General features: G+C 42.9%; 1 protein-coding gene across 4 annotated transcripts in view; it reads left to right on the top strand.

The window, feature by feature from the left end:
- The window catches only part of TNXB (tenascin XB), a 69,298-nt gene that overhangs the window by 49,882 nt on the left and 5,409 nt on the right, over positions 1 to 14,007 (top strand). For all 4 annotated transcript variants that reach the window (XM_072637571.1, XM_072637569.1, XM_072637568.1 and 1 more), the window contains 6 exons: positions 452 to 778; positions 2,695 to 3,018; positions 3,429 to 3,716; positions 4,522 to 4,800; positions 12,941 to 13,261; positions 13,534 to 13,863. In XM_072637571.1, coding sequence (XP_072493672.1) covers positions 452 to 778; positions 2,695 to 3,018; positions 3,429 to 3,716; positions 4,522 to 4,800; positions 12,941 to 13,261; positions 13,534 to 13,863 — 1,869 coding nt within the window. The remainder of the gene's footprint in view (positions 1 to 451; positions 779 to 2,694; positions 3,019 to 3,428; positions 3,717 to 4,521; positions 4,801 to 12,940; positions 13,262 to 13,533; positions 13,864 to 14,007) is intronic.

Genomic DNA, 14,007 nt, shown 5'->3' with positions numbered 1-14,007 from the left:
TGAAAATGATGACCTCTTTGTGTCCCATTGGGTTGGCCCCCTGTCTCTGTGTCCTGGATCCTTGAAACTACTGTGACCAGTTTGATTCCTCAAATCCTCTAGCACTCAGTGAAAAATGAAAGCAGATGCTGAGAGAATCAGAACCTTCACTGTTCACTCCTTCGCAGGGCCTATCTTCTTTTGACCACCCTCAAATCCACCTTGGGAGCTCTGGATGTTCATGCCTCAGACACTGCTTTTGATCACACAGGACTCCTCAGGGTCCAATGTAAAGGTTTCAGTTAAGGCTATTCAGTGTATGACTGTAGACCACAAAATCTAGACATAAGATGGGAGAGATTCCTTTCAACTTCTACAGACAGTAAATCCTCGCAATTAGAACTGGGTGGAGGGTCATTATTAGTGAAATTCAGAAGTCTAATTTATCTTCTTATTGTGTTTCTCCTCACAGTCCCACATGAGGAAGAGACCCCTGCTCCCACAATGCCAGCTACTGAGGCTCCTGAGCCCCCAGAGAAGCCTGAACTTGGGGAGCTGACAGTGACAGATGCCACTCCAGACTCCTTGAAGCTCTCCTGGACCATCTCCCAGGGAGAGTTTGATTACTTCACAATCCAGTACAAAGACACAGATGGGAGACCCCAGATTGTGCGTGTTGGGGGAGACCAGAATGAGGTCACTATCTCTGAGCTGGAGCCTGACCACAGATACAAGATGAATCTCTATGGTTACCATGATGGACAGCGTGTAGGGCCAGTCTCTGCCACTGGCAAAACTGGTAAGTGAGGGACAATAGATCATCAAGGATGAGACTCCAGTGAGAATTCATTTCCTTTCCATTGGTCTGTCTCTGTAAGTCCTTTGAAACATGGCCAGTGTACCTATGATGTCTTCCCACATCCCTTGTCTCTTGCCACAATTCCCATTTTGCCTCTTCCTACCTATTTAATGAGCATGGCAAGTGCTCTGGAGCTGAGTGGGATGGGGATTGTTTCCCTCCTCTTGCTGGTTGACTCTGACTCTATGTTCATTCTACTTCTGCCCTATATCTCTTCCTTTTGTTCATATTTCAACCAGTTCCCTGGACTCCATAGTTCTTACAGTTGCTATGCAGAACTGATTATTGCTATCTGATCTGATATTAGCTGTCTCAACCATTCACCTTCTCAGCCTCATAGTTCTGGGCTTATTCAGTTGGTTGAAATGTTTCTGACACTTATCAGGTGTCTCCGAAATTGTCCTGTAAATGCTTTTCTCCCTCTAATCTAACAAACTAGCCTTTCTATAAGTAGATAAGGGGAAGTTATTTCTCCCTACTAGTTAATTCTCCTACTCAATTTCCTGAGCAAATAACTAGGAATTACTCCATCCCTGAACCCCCCTCACCTTTCTTTGTGTCTTCCCGCTCAACTGCAGATGAAGTAGTAGATGAGACTCCAATCCCCATGATCCCAGCTACAGAGCCTCCAGAACCCACCAAAGAGCTACTCTTGGGGCAGCTGACAGTGATAGATACTAGCCTGACTTCTCTTCAACTCTGCTGAACTGTCACCCAGGGAGATTTTGACTTCTTTACAATTTAGTGCAAGGACAGGGATGGTCAATCCCAGATAGTTCGCCTTGAGGGTAACAAGAATGAAGTCGCAATTTGTGACTTGGAACCCAACCATAAATATAAGATGAATTTCTAAGGTTTCCATGATGGACAGCCTGTGAGCTCTGTTTCCACCATAGGTACAATAGGTAAATGATCAAGGTTGGTCCCCCAGGGGTGACTTATAGTCAGATTATTTTCCATTTGCAATGACCCCCATTCTAATATAAATCTCTCTCTAACAAGATTTCCCTGCTATATATATAGCTAATAGATCTATTTCAAAAAGTAGTCCATTCTGATTCCATTAAGAAAGGGCTCTTTGAAAAAAAAAAAAAAGGACTCCTTGGTATTCATTGGCTTAGAATTTGATTAGAGAGGGAAGCACTTATGTGGCATGGATGATTTCAAGGTGATGGCTTTGGGGTAGGGGAGAGAACCCAAGCCTCAAGCCCAAAAGACCTTGGATTTGGTTGGACTAGAATTCTGTCTCTGCCACTGACTCACTTTTTGACTGTGAACCAATCACTTCAGCTCTAACACATGTCTCCTCATATGTTTTTGCTGCCTACTTTACAGAGTGGTTGTGAAGCTCCAGGGGTTTTATGTGAAAGGGCTTTGTAAGCCATAAACACTGTATGAATGTCGAGTCTTATTAGTAACAGGTTGTGGGTGGGAAGCAAAAGATGTATACAATATCTGGTTAGCCAGAATACTCCATTTCCTAGCCACTTTATTGCATTTGCCAGGAGCTATGAAAAGTATTATAACCACAGTTTATTATTTTTATAAGTGTATTTTATAGAAGCATAGATTTAGAGTTAGAAGAAAATTTGCATAAAATCTAATCCAATGCCTTCATTTTAGTGTTGAGGACATGACCTAGAGAGGGCAAGCCTAAGAAAATCCTTGATCAGTGGCCAAAGTGAGATGTGAACCCGGGTCCTCTCTACTCCAAATCTAGCACATTTTCCACTATACCATAGAGTATTGTTCTATGGAGTCATTACCTCCTTATGCTCTTTGAAGAGGAACAATTCACTTGGGAAACCCATATTTACGCTTCTAAGCCCAGTTCATCTCTGCCTTCTTTGTCCCAGTCCCAGAAGAGGAGACTCCAACCTCCGCAGTCTTAACCACTGAGTCCTCCAAAGAAATTGCTGAGCCCCAGCTGGGAGAGCTGACAGTGACGGAGATTACGTCAGATTCTCTGCACCTGACCTGGACTGTCACTGAGGGCCAGTTTGATTCTTTCATGGTGCAATATGAGAATGGTGATGGACAATCTAAGGTGGTTCACACTGAGAGCAACGAGAATGAGATCATGCTCTCTGGCCTGGACCCTAATCACGAGTACGAGTTGAATCTTTTTGGCTTTCATAAAGATCTTCGTGTGGGACCAGTCTCCACCTTTGCTGTGACAGGTGAGAAGGGACACCAACAAGGCTATCTAGGGGCAAGGAGCGTAGACCTGCTTTCCTTCCAACTTGAGGCTAACCCAAACCCATAGAAACAGCTATGCCCACACTTTCCATCACTTCCTCCTTCTGAGACCCCTGAGTGGATCCTTTGGGGCTGCACATGGTTAAGAACTGATTCTTTGAAAATTGGTTGCTTGGCTGACCTGGTTGGTGGGTGCTGTATGTTCCTCTTTCCTGCCTTTCCTGATAGCCTAATAATGTTCTACACTGAGTTCCCAAGGAAATTCATGCAAGAGTTTCTCCAGGGTTCACTTAAGTTCCTTCCTCTAGAACCTGGAGCCATCTCTCCCACCCCAACTCCTGGACACTCTCCTCTCCAGCCTGGTTCAGCTGGTCTCTGTTCTCTGACTTAGCTCCTGAAGCCACTGAGCCCCCAGCAGAGCCCTACCTAGGAGAGCTGACTGTGACTGACATAAGCCAGGACTCCCTGCACCTCACCTGGAATGTCCTTCAAGGTCCCTTTGACTCCTTTGTGATCCAGTACAAAGATAGGGGTGGCCAGCCTCAGGTGGTTCCAGTAGCAGGTGATCAGAGTGGGGTCACTCTCTCAGGCCTGGAGCCCTCCCGGAAATATAAGTTCCTGCTTTTTGGACTTCACAACAGGAAACGCAGTGCCCCTGTCTCTGCAGAAGCCAAGACCCGTGAGTACACGATGGAAATCTGCATTTTGCAGGCTTTTTTTTCCATATCCCTCTCTCCCATATTAGGAGCCTGGAGCCTTGGACTGTTTTTCATTCCCAGGCTCTTTCACCCTCTGTTGGGTGTGATTAGTGTGTTCTTTCCTCCATTATCAGAGCAGGAAAACTCATGAGGCCTTTGTTACTCCAGGACCCTGAATCCCACCTTTGCAATGCCCAGACCCTGCCTCCTTCCCAGCTCCTGATGCAATGTGAAGTCACACCAAGGACACTCAGGAGAGAAATCCCAGTGTCATTACCTACTAACTCGTGTGACCATATGTCATTTAAACCTCTCCTAGACTCAGTTTCCCCTGTGCATAAAAATAGGAATAATAATACTACCTACTTCACAGAGTTGTTGAAACTCTGTAGAAATGTGGGCTGTTGCTACTACTACCTGATCATTTCTCCTTCATTCTCTCTTACAACCCTCACCCCTAGTATCAAATCCTACCTCCCTTTCTATGGACTGGATTTTTTCTATCCCTGTAGGTTTCTATAGTGATAGAAAGTGTAGTTCTTACACTTTGGGACTCTGTTCTTCTAGGACTCATGGTCTCCTACCTCAGAGAGCCCAGCTAGCTTACCCTTAAGGGAGCTGCTCAGGACCAGAGTTCCCTTCTCTCTCTACCCCTCCCACTGTTTCCCTCTACTTTTGCTTTTTTCTTTTACTAATTTGTTACTTACTGATTTGTTTTCTCTCTTTTCTCTCCCCTTTCCTCCTCCTATCTCCCTCTCTCTTTTCTCATTTCTGTCCCTCTTACAGTCCCAGCAGTAAAGCCATCTCCCCTCTTAGGGGAGATGAAAGTGACAGACCCAACCCCAGACTCTTTGCACCTCTCCTGGACCATCCTTCAAGGCCCCTTTGACTCCTTTGTGGTCCAGTACAAGGACAAGGATGGACAGCCCCGGGTGGTACCTGTAGGAAAAGACCAGAGAGAGATCATCATCTCCAACTTAGAACCCAACCGAAAGTACAAGTTCCTGCTCTATGGACTCTTTGGCAAGAAACGACTTGGCCCTGTCTCTGCAGATGGCACCACAGGTGAGTAGGACCCTCGAGAGAACATATTTCTCCTCCCTCTCTTCTAAACAGTATTGTCCCCAAGTTTTCCCCCCAAAAGTTCCTTCTTCTGAACCCTCCCTTCAAAAAGACCTCATAGCCTCTACTTTATAATTAATTTTACTTCCTTACTAGTCAGAAAGTTCTAGCTCTGTTTGAAATCTGTTGTTTTGGGATTTTTTCCTGCTCTATAATATTCTGTTATCAATTTGGAGGCCATCCTAGCTTGGTCTTCTCTCCTCTAGGCTGATTGCGGTGGCAGCTGTGTAAATATCTAGGTCCACTTGTAGAGTCAAACTGCTTTGATCACCTTTTCTTCCTTTTCATGGCCTCTACTCCTTTCTTAGCCAACATCTCTTCACTTTTGTTTAGGTTTTCTTTCCTTTCTAAATCACTTAAAAATGAGAGGTATTACTGAGAAGCACCATAGTCTAATAGATAGAGTGACAAAGTAGTTGGAATAACAAGGACCTAGTTCAAATCTCCCACCTTCACAGCTCTGTAATCCCAGGAAAGTCACTAAACTTCTCTGAGCCTTAATTTTCTCATCTATAAAATGGGAATAATGTCTATAGTATCTGCCTCATAGGGTTCTTGTGAGACTTAAATGCTATATTATTTGAGGAGTTCTTTGCAAACTTTCAAGTGTCATATAAATGCCATCACCACTACCAGGAACATTTTTTTTCAAGAAAGCACAGCCTCCTGGTTTCTCCCCATCAGCCTCATCCCTCAAACAAGTGGGAATATGAACTTTGTCTCAAAGTACTGAATTAATGAGTTATTTATTTCATTATTTCTTACTTAATGTTTATTGAATTGCATGATACTTGTGTCTTAGAGAACAGAAATACCACAGTCACATAGATACCCAAGTAGCAAATCCAGTGCTCTTTTGATTACACAATTCAGAGAGTGCTAACAACACTTGCAGTCTTTTAGTGCTGTAAAAAACAACAAAACAGCACCTAATTTATTTGCCAACAAATACCCTGCAAATGACTTGCTGGTGATAGCAAATATTTAACGGAGGGGAAAAGTGTATAAAAGCTGATATTAACAGATTTTCTTATAACAAGGTATAGAGTTTAAAGGAGTTGCTGAGTTTTCCAACAATTTCACAAAGAGTAAAGTTTCTTCATCACATTAAAGGCCTTGGCCATGGGATGAAGGGCATAGATTAGTGATTTGCTGCAAGAATCATTCATACTCTTTGGGTCAGGTATATATGTGTGTATGTATATACATCTGTGTGTATACATGCACACATATATATGTATATACATATATGTGCACATGTGTTATATGAATGTGTGTATACACACATGTATGCATATCTATAAACCATCCAGAAGTTTAAGAGAGATAGTCAAAGCTTGTAGCAGTTATGGAATGGGGTAGTGACCTAGGTTGTTAACCACTCCTATTTTCTCCCTTTTCTCCCTACTACTGACTCATTACCTAGTTGGATTTCCCAGTACAAATGCTCTTTCTATGCTGTGGGAAGCTGTCTTAAAGGATCTAGAATTCACTCTCTCTCTCTCTCTCACTCTCTCTCTCTCGCTCTCTCTCTCTCAGCTCTAAACCCCCAGCCAGAGATAGCTGGCAAAATACCTCCATGCTAGATCTCACTACTCTGGGGCTATTCCCCCTTCAATTACCTCCTCCCCATTGCATTTCCAATAAGTACACATATACTAAAAAAAGGCCTATAGTTAACACTGTTTGTTGGGATAAAGTAAATGTTTAATACAAAGAAAAGTAAATAGACTTTCCCAGAAGGAACAGCTTCCATGAAGGATCCACAGGGAAGAAAAGGGATGGCCTTGGAGTCTGTAGTCTGATGGTTTTTCATCAGCACAACTCCACCCTGATACCCCTCATATGAAATCTGCTCAAGCAACCTCACTTCCAGAGACCTTCCCTCTTCTTTTGTGGAAACTCCTTCAGGGTTTCTCATGGCCTCCCCTCTGTCAGCCTCAAGTATCTTCAGAAACTGGCTTTCTCTTTGATTCTCTCACAGATTCACTGAGCTAACTTTTACAGGTCACCTGAATTCATGGCCTGTAATTTTTCAGCCTATGAAGTTGTTTCCATTCCAGTTTATTCAGGGATTTCTTCACAGCCTATAAAGGTATCACCTAATGTGGACACATTTTACAGTTACTTTAATACCTTATTAATTATCTGGCCTCTTTTCAGTAATGAGGTCTGTGAAAGACTAATTTCTTATAATTAATTTACATAGGATACTACCAGATGTTGGGCCAGTGTGATCTGGTCCTGTCTTTCCCTGCTCCCCACCCCCTACCACCTCCCAGAATCACAGAACTTAGGGGGAACTTCAATGATCCTCAAGTCCAGCTCCCACACAAAGTGAGCCCTCTATGTCTAATATCCTACAAACAATCACCTAATTTGAAGATTTCCAAAGAAGGAGAACCAAGTCTTTCTCAAGACAGCCCATTCCATTTTTGGAGAACACTAATTGTTAAGATTTTTTTCCTGACATTCAGCCTCCTGAAACTTCTGTACATTACTGCTGGTTTTGTCCTAGTGAGCCTAATGGAATCCCTCTCCATGATAGCCCTTCAAATACTTAAACATAATCATTATCTTCCCCTTTCCACCTTCCTAACCTGTCTTCCCTTCTTCAGGCTAGACATGCCCAGTTCCTTCAAGTGGACTAAGGACCCTTCACCATCCTGGTAGTCTGCTCACTCTCTAGGTTATCAATGTTCTTATTAAACAGAGGTATCCAGAAATAAACATAGGACTCCAGAAGAGGGCAGAGTACAGTGGCTATCACCCCACCCCCTTCCTGGAAGCTGTGCTTCTCTTAATGCACTCCAAAATTCCATTTGCTTTTTTGGCTGCCACACCACACTACTGACTCATATTGAGCTCATAGTTCACCAAAACCCACAGACATTTTTTCAGAACAACTGCTGTCTGATCATACTCTCCCCCCCGCCCCATTTTATACTTATGAAGTTGATTTTTTGTACCTAAATGCCAGACTTTACATTTATCCCTATTGGATTTCATCTTGTTAGATTGAGCCCAATGTTCTACGCTAAAAGATATTTTTAGATCCTTCTTGTTTCAGAGCAAAATCTGTCCTCATTATGTGGGAGGGAAAATTTCAAACAGGGAATTGTCTCTCACAGGAAAAACTTCTAAGTTTTCACTTTTCTCTGTCCAAGTTCTACTGGATTTTTCCAGGATCCTGAAGCTGAGATGACTATTTTTTGCCAATAGACCTGGCCATTTAGAACACTCCAGTCCCCCTGGATATCCTAACCTAGTTATAGACAAATTCCTTTTCCATTCATTCAGGAAGCATTTATCGAGCACCTGCTATGTGCCAACCTCTGTGCTAGGTACTCAGGATACAAAGAGAAAAACAAAACAGTCCCTTTCCACAAGGAGTTTACATTCAGGGTGGGAATAGGACACAACATTTATCTAGGCAAGTCAGTTCATATGTTTATAAAGTACACAGAAGATAATCTCTGGGGTTGGAGAAAGACATCAACTTGGGGGAATGAGCTTAGTTAGCCTGGAGTGAAACTCAGAGTAAGAGGTGAGGTGAGAAAGAAGGGCATTTTGGACATGACAAACAACAGTGTGTCCTTTTTGTTAGCTGAAAACAGGCTTCAGGTTTTTTGGGTTTTTTTTTTTTTTTTAAAGAATTTTTTCTGGGAAATAATGGGGGAAATAAATCAAGAATACAGAACAAAAAACCTTGAAATGATGAATTTTCAGAACAAACTTCAAACCCTAACTTTATGTAAGTCTGACAATTAATTGACTTGGCTGGCACAACAGATGGGATGCAAGTCATTTCACAATCTGTTTTCTTGTCTCTTTTCCAGTTGTGCTCCCCCTGTTGTCTCTTCTGGGCTGTACTTGGCATTACTAACCTTGCTAGTATTTAATTGGTTGGGCTAAAGTCTTATCACAAGCAGCAAGTTGCTTTCTGCTGTTTTATGTGTGCTGACACGAACCCTTTGTTCCATCTCTGGTTTTGATTTTGGTAATGACAGATGCACCTGCCTTCTACTCTGCAGCTGTCTTAACCCCTGTAAGGATTCTCTAGTCTATTCCCATTGATTCTTTCTCTGTGTTTAGAGCATCTTGCTAAACTAGCAACTGCTTTCTCCAGCCCCCTTGGATGTCCCTATGACTTCAGTCCCCAGGAAGTCTTACCCTCTCCTTGGACTTATTTCTCTCTGTCTAGTTCAAACTGCTTGAAGTTAGTTCTACCCTTTGGTGAAACCGGGCTTCTCAGCTACCATCTGGACCTAGATAACTTAACAACCATGTGGCCTTGATGATGGAATCCATCATTTTCTCTTGGAGCCTGTCACTTTCATGTCATGCCCTGGAATGGCCAAGTCTTACCTCCTATATTAAATATGCTTCCTGTTTGTGCCTTCTGTGTTCCCATTTCCTGTATGAGGAGTACCCTGGCTCCCAAACTATTTGCAGAACAGAGACTCTCCATAGATCCTGAGCCCAGTGAGTGAGCAAACCTTCCCTGGCACAGGTCGCCAGCATCTCTGTTCTCCTCCCCAGATCCACTCTGATGATTCATTTCATTGCCTTTCCCCAGATGGGAACAGTTTTTCTACAATTTAGTCACTCTAGTACTACAAAGTCAAAATGACTTTACACACGTACTAACAAAAACAAATAATTTACGCCAACAATAAGAGGAAAGATGTCACCTCAATCCAATCCAATCCAACCAGCCTTTTTCAAGAGCCCAGTCTCAAATGTTCTAGCATTTGTTCTCCATGTACATCCCTTCTCCATAAAGGAAGGCAATCCCAGGTGCTTCCATGCTTACTTCAAGTAACCCAGGTCTTGTGCCCATAATTTTTCCCTTTAGGTCTCTCTCTTAATATCCCCCTAGCACTGTGAGGCCAGGGGGCCCCAGACTTGATCAAGCAAGAGAGAGTCAATTCTCTAATTGCCTCTCCTTTTCTCCTTCTTTTCCACTTTAGCCCCACCTATTACGCCTCATTTCCCACTCTCTCCACTTAACTTGGCCTCTCAACCCCAGGAACAATTAGGGAGGGAGGGATAAAGGAAAACTTGACCTCATAAAAAGAATATGGAAAAAGTTGATGTTACTATTCCAGTGACTCAGACACCCCGGAGGCAAAGGGGCTCGGGGGGCAGGGGTGTGGGCAAAAATTTGGGTCACTGACCTTCTCACCCTACTTCCAGGACTGTGAGTCATACTAGCCAGAGAAGGGCAGGGACAGGGAGCCAAACTAGGAGTTAGACTGTCCATAAGCTGGGATTTAGGATGTCAGAATTTTCTACCTAAGTCCCTTATTACTTTTCTAAAGGTCTCAGAGACATGTCCACCCCATTCCATCCTACCCTACTCTCAGTTTCCTACCACTCCATTATAAGCTCCCTCCTCAAACCCAGCCTGTATTCTCTCCACGTCTGTCCCTTTGTTCTGTCCACTCCACTTACCTTGAGCCTCCTTCCCATATTCACTGTGGCTATGAGGGCTGACTTACTGGCTTTTGGAAGTAGGTATAGATGATGTTATGTACCACGTAGAGCAGGTCAAGAGAACATAAGAAACATAGGGGATGAGGATTTAAGGATAGGAGGGGGTGTTACTTTGAGTCATGAAAAGAGATTAGCTCAACTCCCTCTTCCCTCCCCAAACTTTATATTTGGGGGCATCTCCAGGGCAACCAATATATATATACATATATGTATATGTATATGTATATATATCCTTCTCATTATGTACTCCCTTCATAATTCTGGCCCTTTCCTGATCAGAAGTCTTGCCAAGACAATGCCTCAAGGTCAAACTGAGGTGAAGGAGGGATCTCCTCTCCTCTCCCTACCTCCTTTCTACTAAATTACTAGTTTGGCTTGACTCATATGTGACTTATTCATTAATTAAGCAACTAGCCAAAAATAAGTGGTAACAGTGGTAGTAAAAGGAGCCAGGGAGAAAAAGATGGGGAGCTCTGCCCATCTTGGGGCACAGGGGGAATATGAGTCTAGGCTCTGAGATGGGCAGCCTCAGGTATTGCCTGTAGTTGCAAATGACAACAAGGTCACTGTGTTTGGCCTGGAGCCCAACACGCTATATGGTCTCCATGATGGAAAGCATGTTGGCTCCATCTCTGCCAGGGTGTGCCAGGTAAGTAGGGATAGAGGAGCTATATAATTCTTTTCTTCATCTCTCTCTCCTGGGAGACATCAAGATCTCTTTTGTGCTGAGGGCAATGCAGAAGGTGGCATAGGTTGGGGTAAGGAGGATGACCTCGCTAGCATTCCAGCTAGACAATAGACACTTGCTAAGCATTTGCTGTTGTGTGCAGAACACTATACGAAGAACTGAGATGTGACTGAGTGATGGGGAATTCCTAGAGTGGCAAGAGATATATGGTCTTTGCCCTTAAGGACCTTTCAGTCTAGTTGGATAGGTAAAATAGTTATCCATGAAAAAATTTCAAGAACAATTACAAACAACATTTTGCAAAAGAACTACATCAATAAACAAGGGTCTGTGTGTTATACAAAATAATATGCAGAGTCTTGAAGTTCTAAAGAGTTCTAGCTCCTAAAAGGATTCCATCTCATTTCCAGAGTAGCTGTGAAAAAATGCACTTTGGAATACTATTTGATTTCTTTTTTCTTTTGTTGTTTTCTTTTGTTTCTTCTTTCTCGTGGTTCCTCCCATTGGTTCTAATTATAACATGACTAATGTGAAAATTTAAAAAGAAAAATGCACTCTGTAACACTTAAAACAACATCTAAATGAGAGTTATGACTAAGCATGGATCTCAGGTGGTCATTTCCATTGTTACCAGCTCTTACTCTGCCTGACCATTTTTCCAACTATCCCACTTCCACCTACTCTTCTCCAAGTCCTGAGCCCTACCCACTGAGCCACCAGGTAGCCTGGGGTAGGTGTCAAAAAATCCCCTTTCTCCTTAGTTCAGCTGAGACATTGTTGGAGTTTTCAGGAAGAAACTTTAACTATCAGCCAACCAACCAGCGTTTATTTAATACTGATTACTTTGCTAAGTATTGGGAGATTCAAAAACAAAAAACATTGAGACAGTCTTTTTCCTCAAGAAGCTTACATTCTAACGTGGGAGTGGAAGCACATATATACATATGAACATATACAGAATGTCTAAAATGATATAAAATAGTTTGGGGAGGAGGTGATGTTCTAGCAGTTGGGGGGAAGGAGGAGGTAATATAGGGAAAACGACCAGGGAAGCTTTCATGAAGAAGGTGGTTGTTGAGCTGATTTTTCAAGGAAATTTGGTATTCCAAGAGCCAAAGGTTTTCTCAGTTAACTATTTCCTACTCCTAATTTCATTGTTTTCGTTTGTGCAAAAACTTTTCAATATCATATCATCAAAATTGTCCATTTTTTGTCCTGTGATCCTTTCTGTCCCTTATGTGGTCATAGATTCTTCTCCAGTCCATTATTTTAAAAGGTTATTTCTGTTCTTTCCCTGCTCCTTTAATTCATAAATAAATTATGAATTATAAATGAATCCTAAAGGATGACTTTTTCTATCTACATTGTATATTAATTATGGAACTTGCCTTAGAATGTGGCTTGAGATGTTTGTGTAAGGCTATTTTCTGCTGAGCTTCTCAGTTTTCTCAGCAGGGAGTCTTTATCCCACTAGCTGGAGTCTTTAAGTTTATTTAATTCTATACTTTTGGTTTATTTTCTTCCACATGTTATGTATATAATCTATTCCACTGATTGACTTCTTACCAGCACCAAATCATTTTAATGATTATAGCTTTGTAGTACAGTTTGAGATCTGACAGTGCTATGCCTCCTTCCCACTCTTTTTCAGTATTTCCTTTGATCATTATTCTTGACCATTTGCTTGTCTAGAATGGATTTTTGTTAGTTTTTTCCTAGCTCTATAAAGTTATCTTTTGGTAATTTGATTGGGAAATAAATTTGTTTAGGTATTATTTGCATTTTTATTTTATTGGCACAGCCTAATCATAAGCAATGAATGTTTCTCAAATTATTTAGGATTCAGTGTTTTGTAGTTCGACTAAGTCTCTTTCTATATTTCTTTCCTTGATGCAGCTCAAGAAGAAGAGACTGCAACTGTGGTACCAGCTACTGAAGCCCCTGAACCCCCTTCAGGACCCCGCCTAGGAATATTGGAAGTGACTGATGTTGCCCCAGATTCCTTGGGTCTCTCCTGGACAGTCCTGCAGGGGCCTTTTAACTCCTTTGTGATCCAGTATAAAGATAAAGATGGGAAGTCCCAGGCAGTGCTCGTGAGGGGAGACCAGAAAAAGATCACTATCTCTGACCTGGAGCCCAACTGGAAGTACACATTCCTCCTCTATGGGCTCTATGATGGGAAACGTCTGGGCCCCATCTCTACAGAAGGCACTACAGGTGACCACTCCTACTTACAACAGAGTTCTAGGCCAAAGAATCCAATTTCCATCTTGTGGTATCCCTCCTACCTCCACTCATCCCTTGGCTCTATGAAAGGGAAGGTTGAGGCATATTGGAAATATTTACACAAAAGTCCTAAGTGTGGAGGGAGAGAGCATTACCAAAAAAGGGGCAATTCCTCATGAGAATGAAAGTTAAGCTAAAAGCGTTATCCAATACCAAACTGAAGTCTGATGGCCTCTTCCCCTCCCTTCTGATCTCTGCTCTAGGGCTGGCCCCAGCTCCACCTGGGGATACTGGGGGCCGCCTGTCCCAACTGTCTGTATCAGACGTGACAACAAGTTCCTTCCGGCTGAATTGGGAGGCCCCACCTGGAGCCTTTGACTCATTTCTACTTCGCTATGGGGTCCCTGAAATGAAGCCTTCAGAGCCACTGTACCCCCCTCTGCTTCAACGGCAGCTGACGGTTCCTGGGATCCAACGTTCAGCAGTTCTTCGAGACTTAAGACCTGGAACCCTCTATGCCGTAACACTTTATGGCCTTCGTGGCCCTCGCAAGGCTGATAGCCTCCAGGGCACTGCTAGAACACTCAGTCCAGGTACTACATGTCATGGCCCATGGCCTCTGGGTACTACCCCTAACTTTAGCTCAGGCTATACACGTTGCCCCAAGAAGAAGAGGGTTAGTCAAGAAGATAGGTAGGTGGTGGGTGAATAGCAAGGCATTCTGTCAAGGATGGGTA

This window comes from Notamacropus eugenii, chromosome 2, assembly GCF_028372415.1.
Source record: "Notamacropus eugenii isolate mMacEug1 chromosome 2, mMacEug1.pri_v2, whole genome shotgun sequence".
In the NCBI taxonomy this organism is placed as follows: Eukaryota; Metazoa; Chordata; class Mammalia; order Diprotodontia; family Macropodidae; genus Notamacropus; species Notamacropus eugenii.
This window is presented reverse-complemented; position numbering and strand designations above follow the sequence as displayed.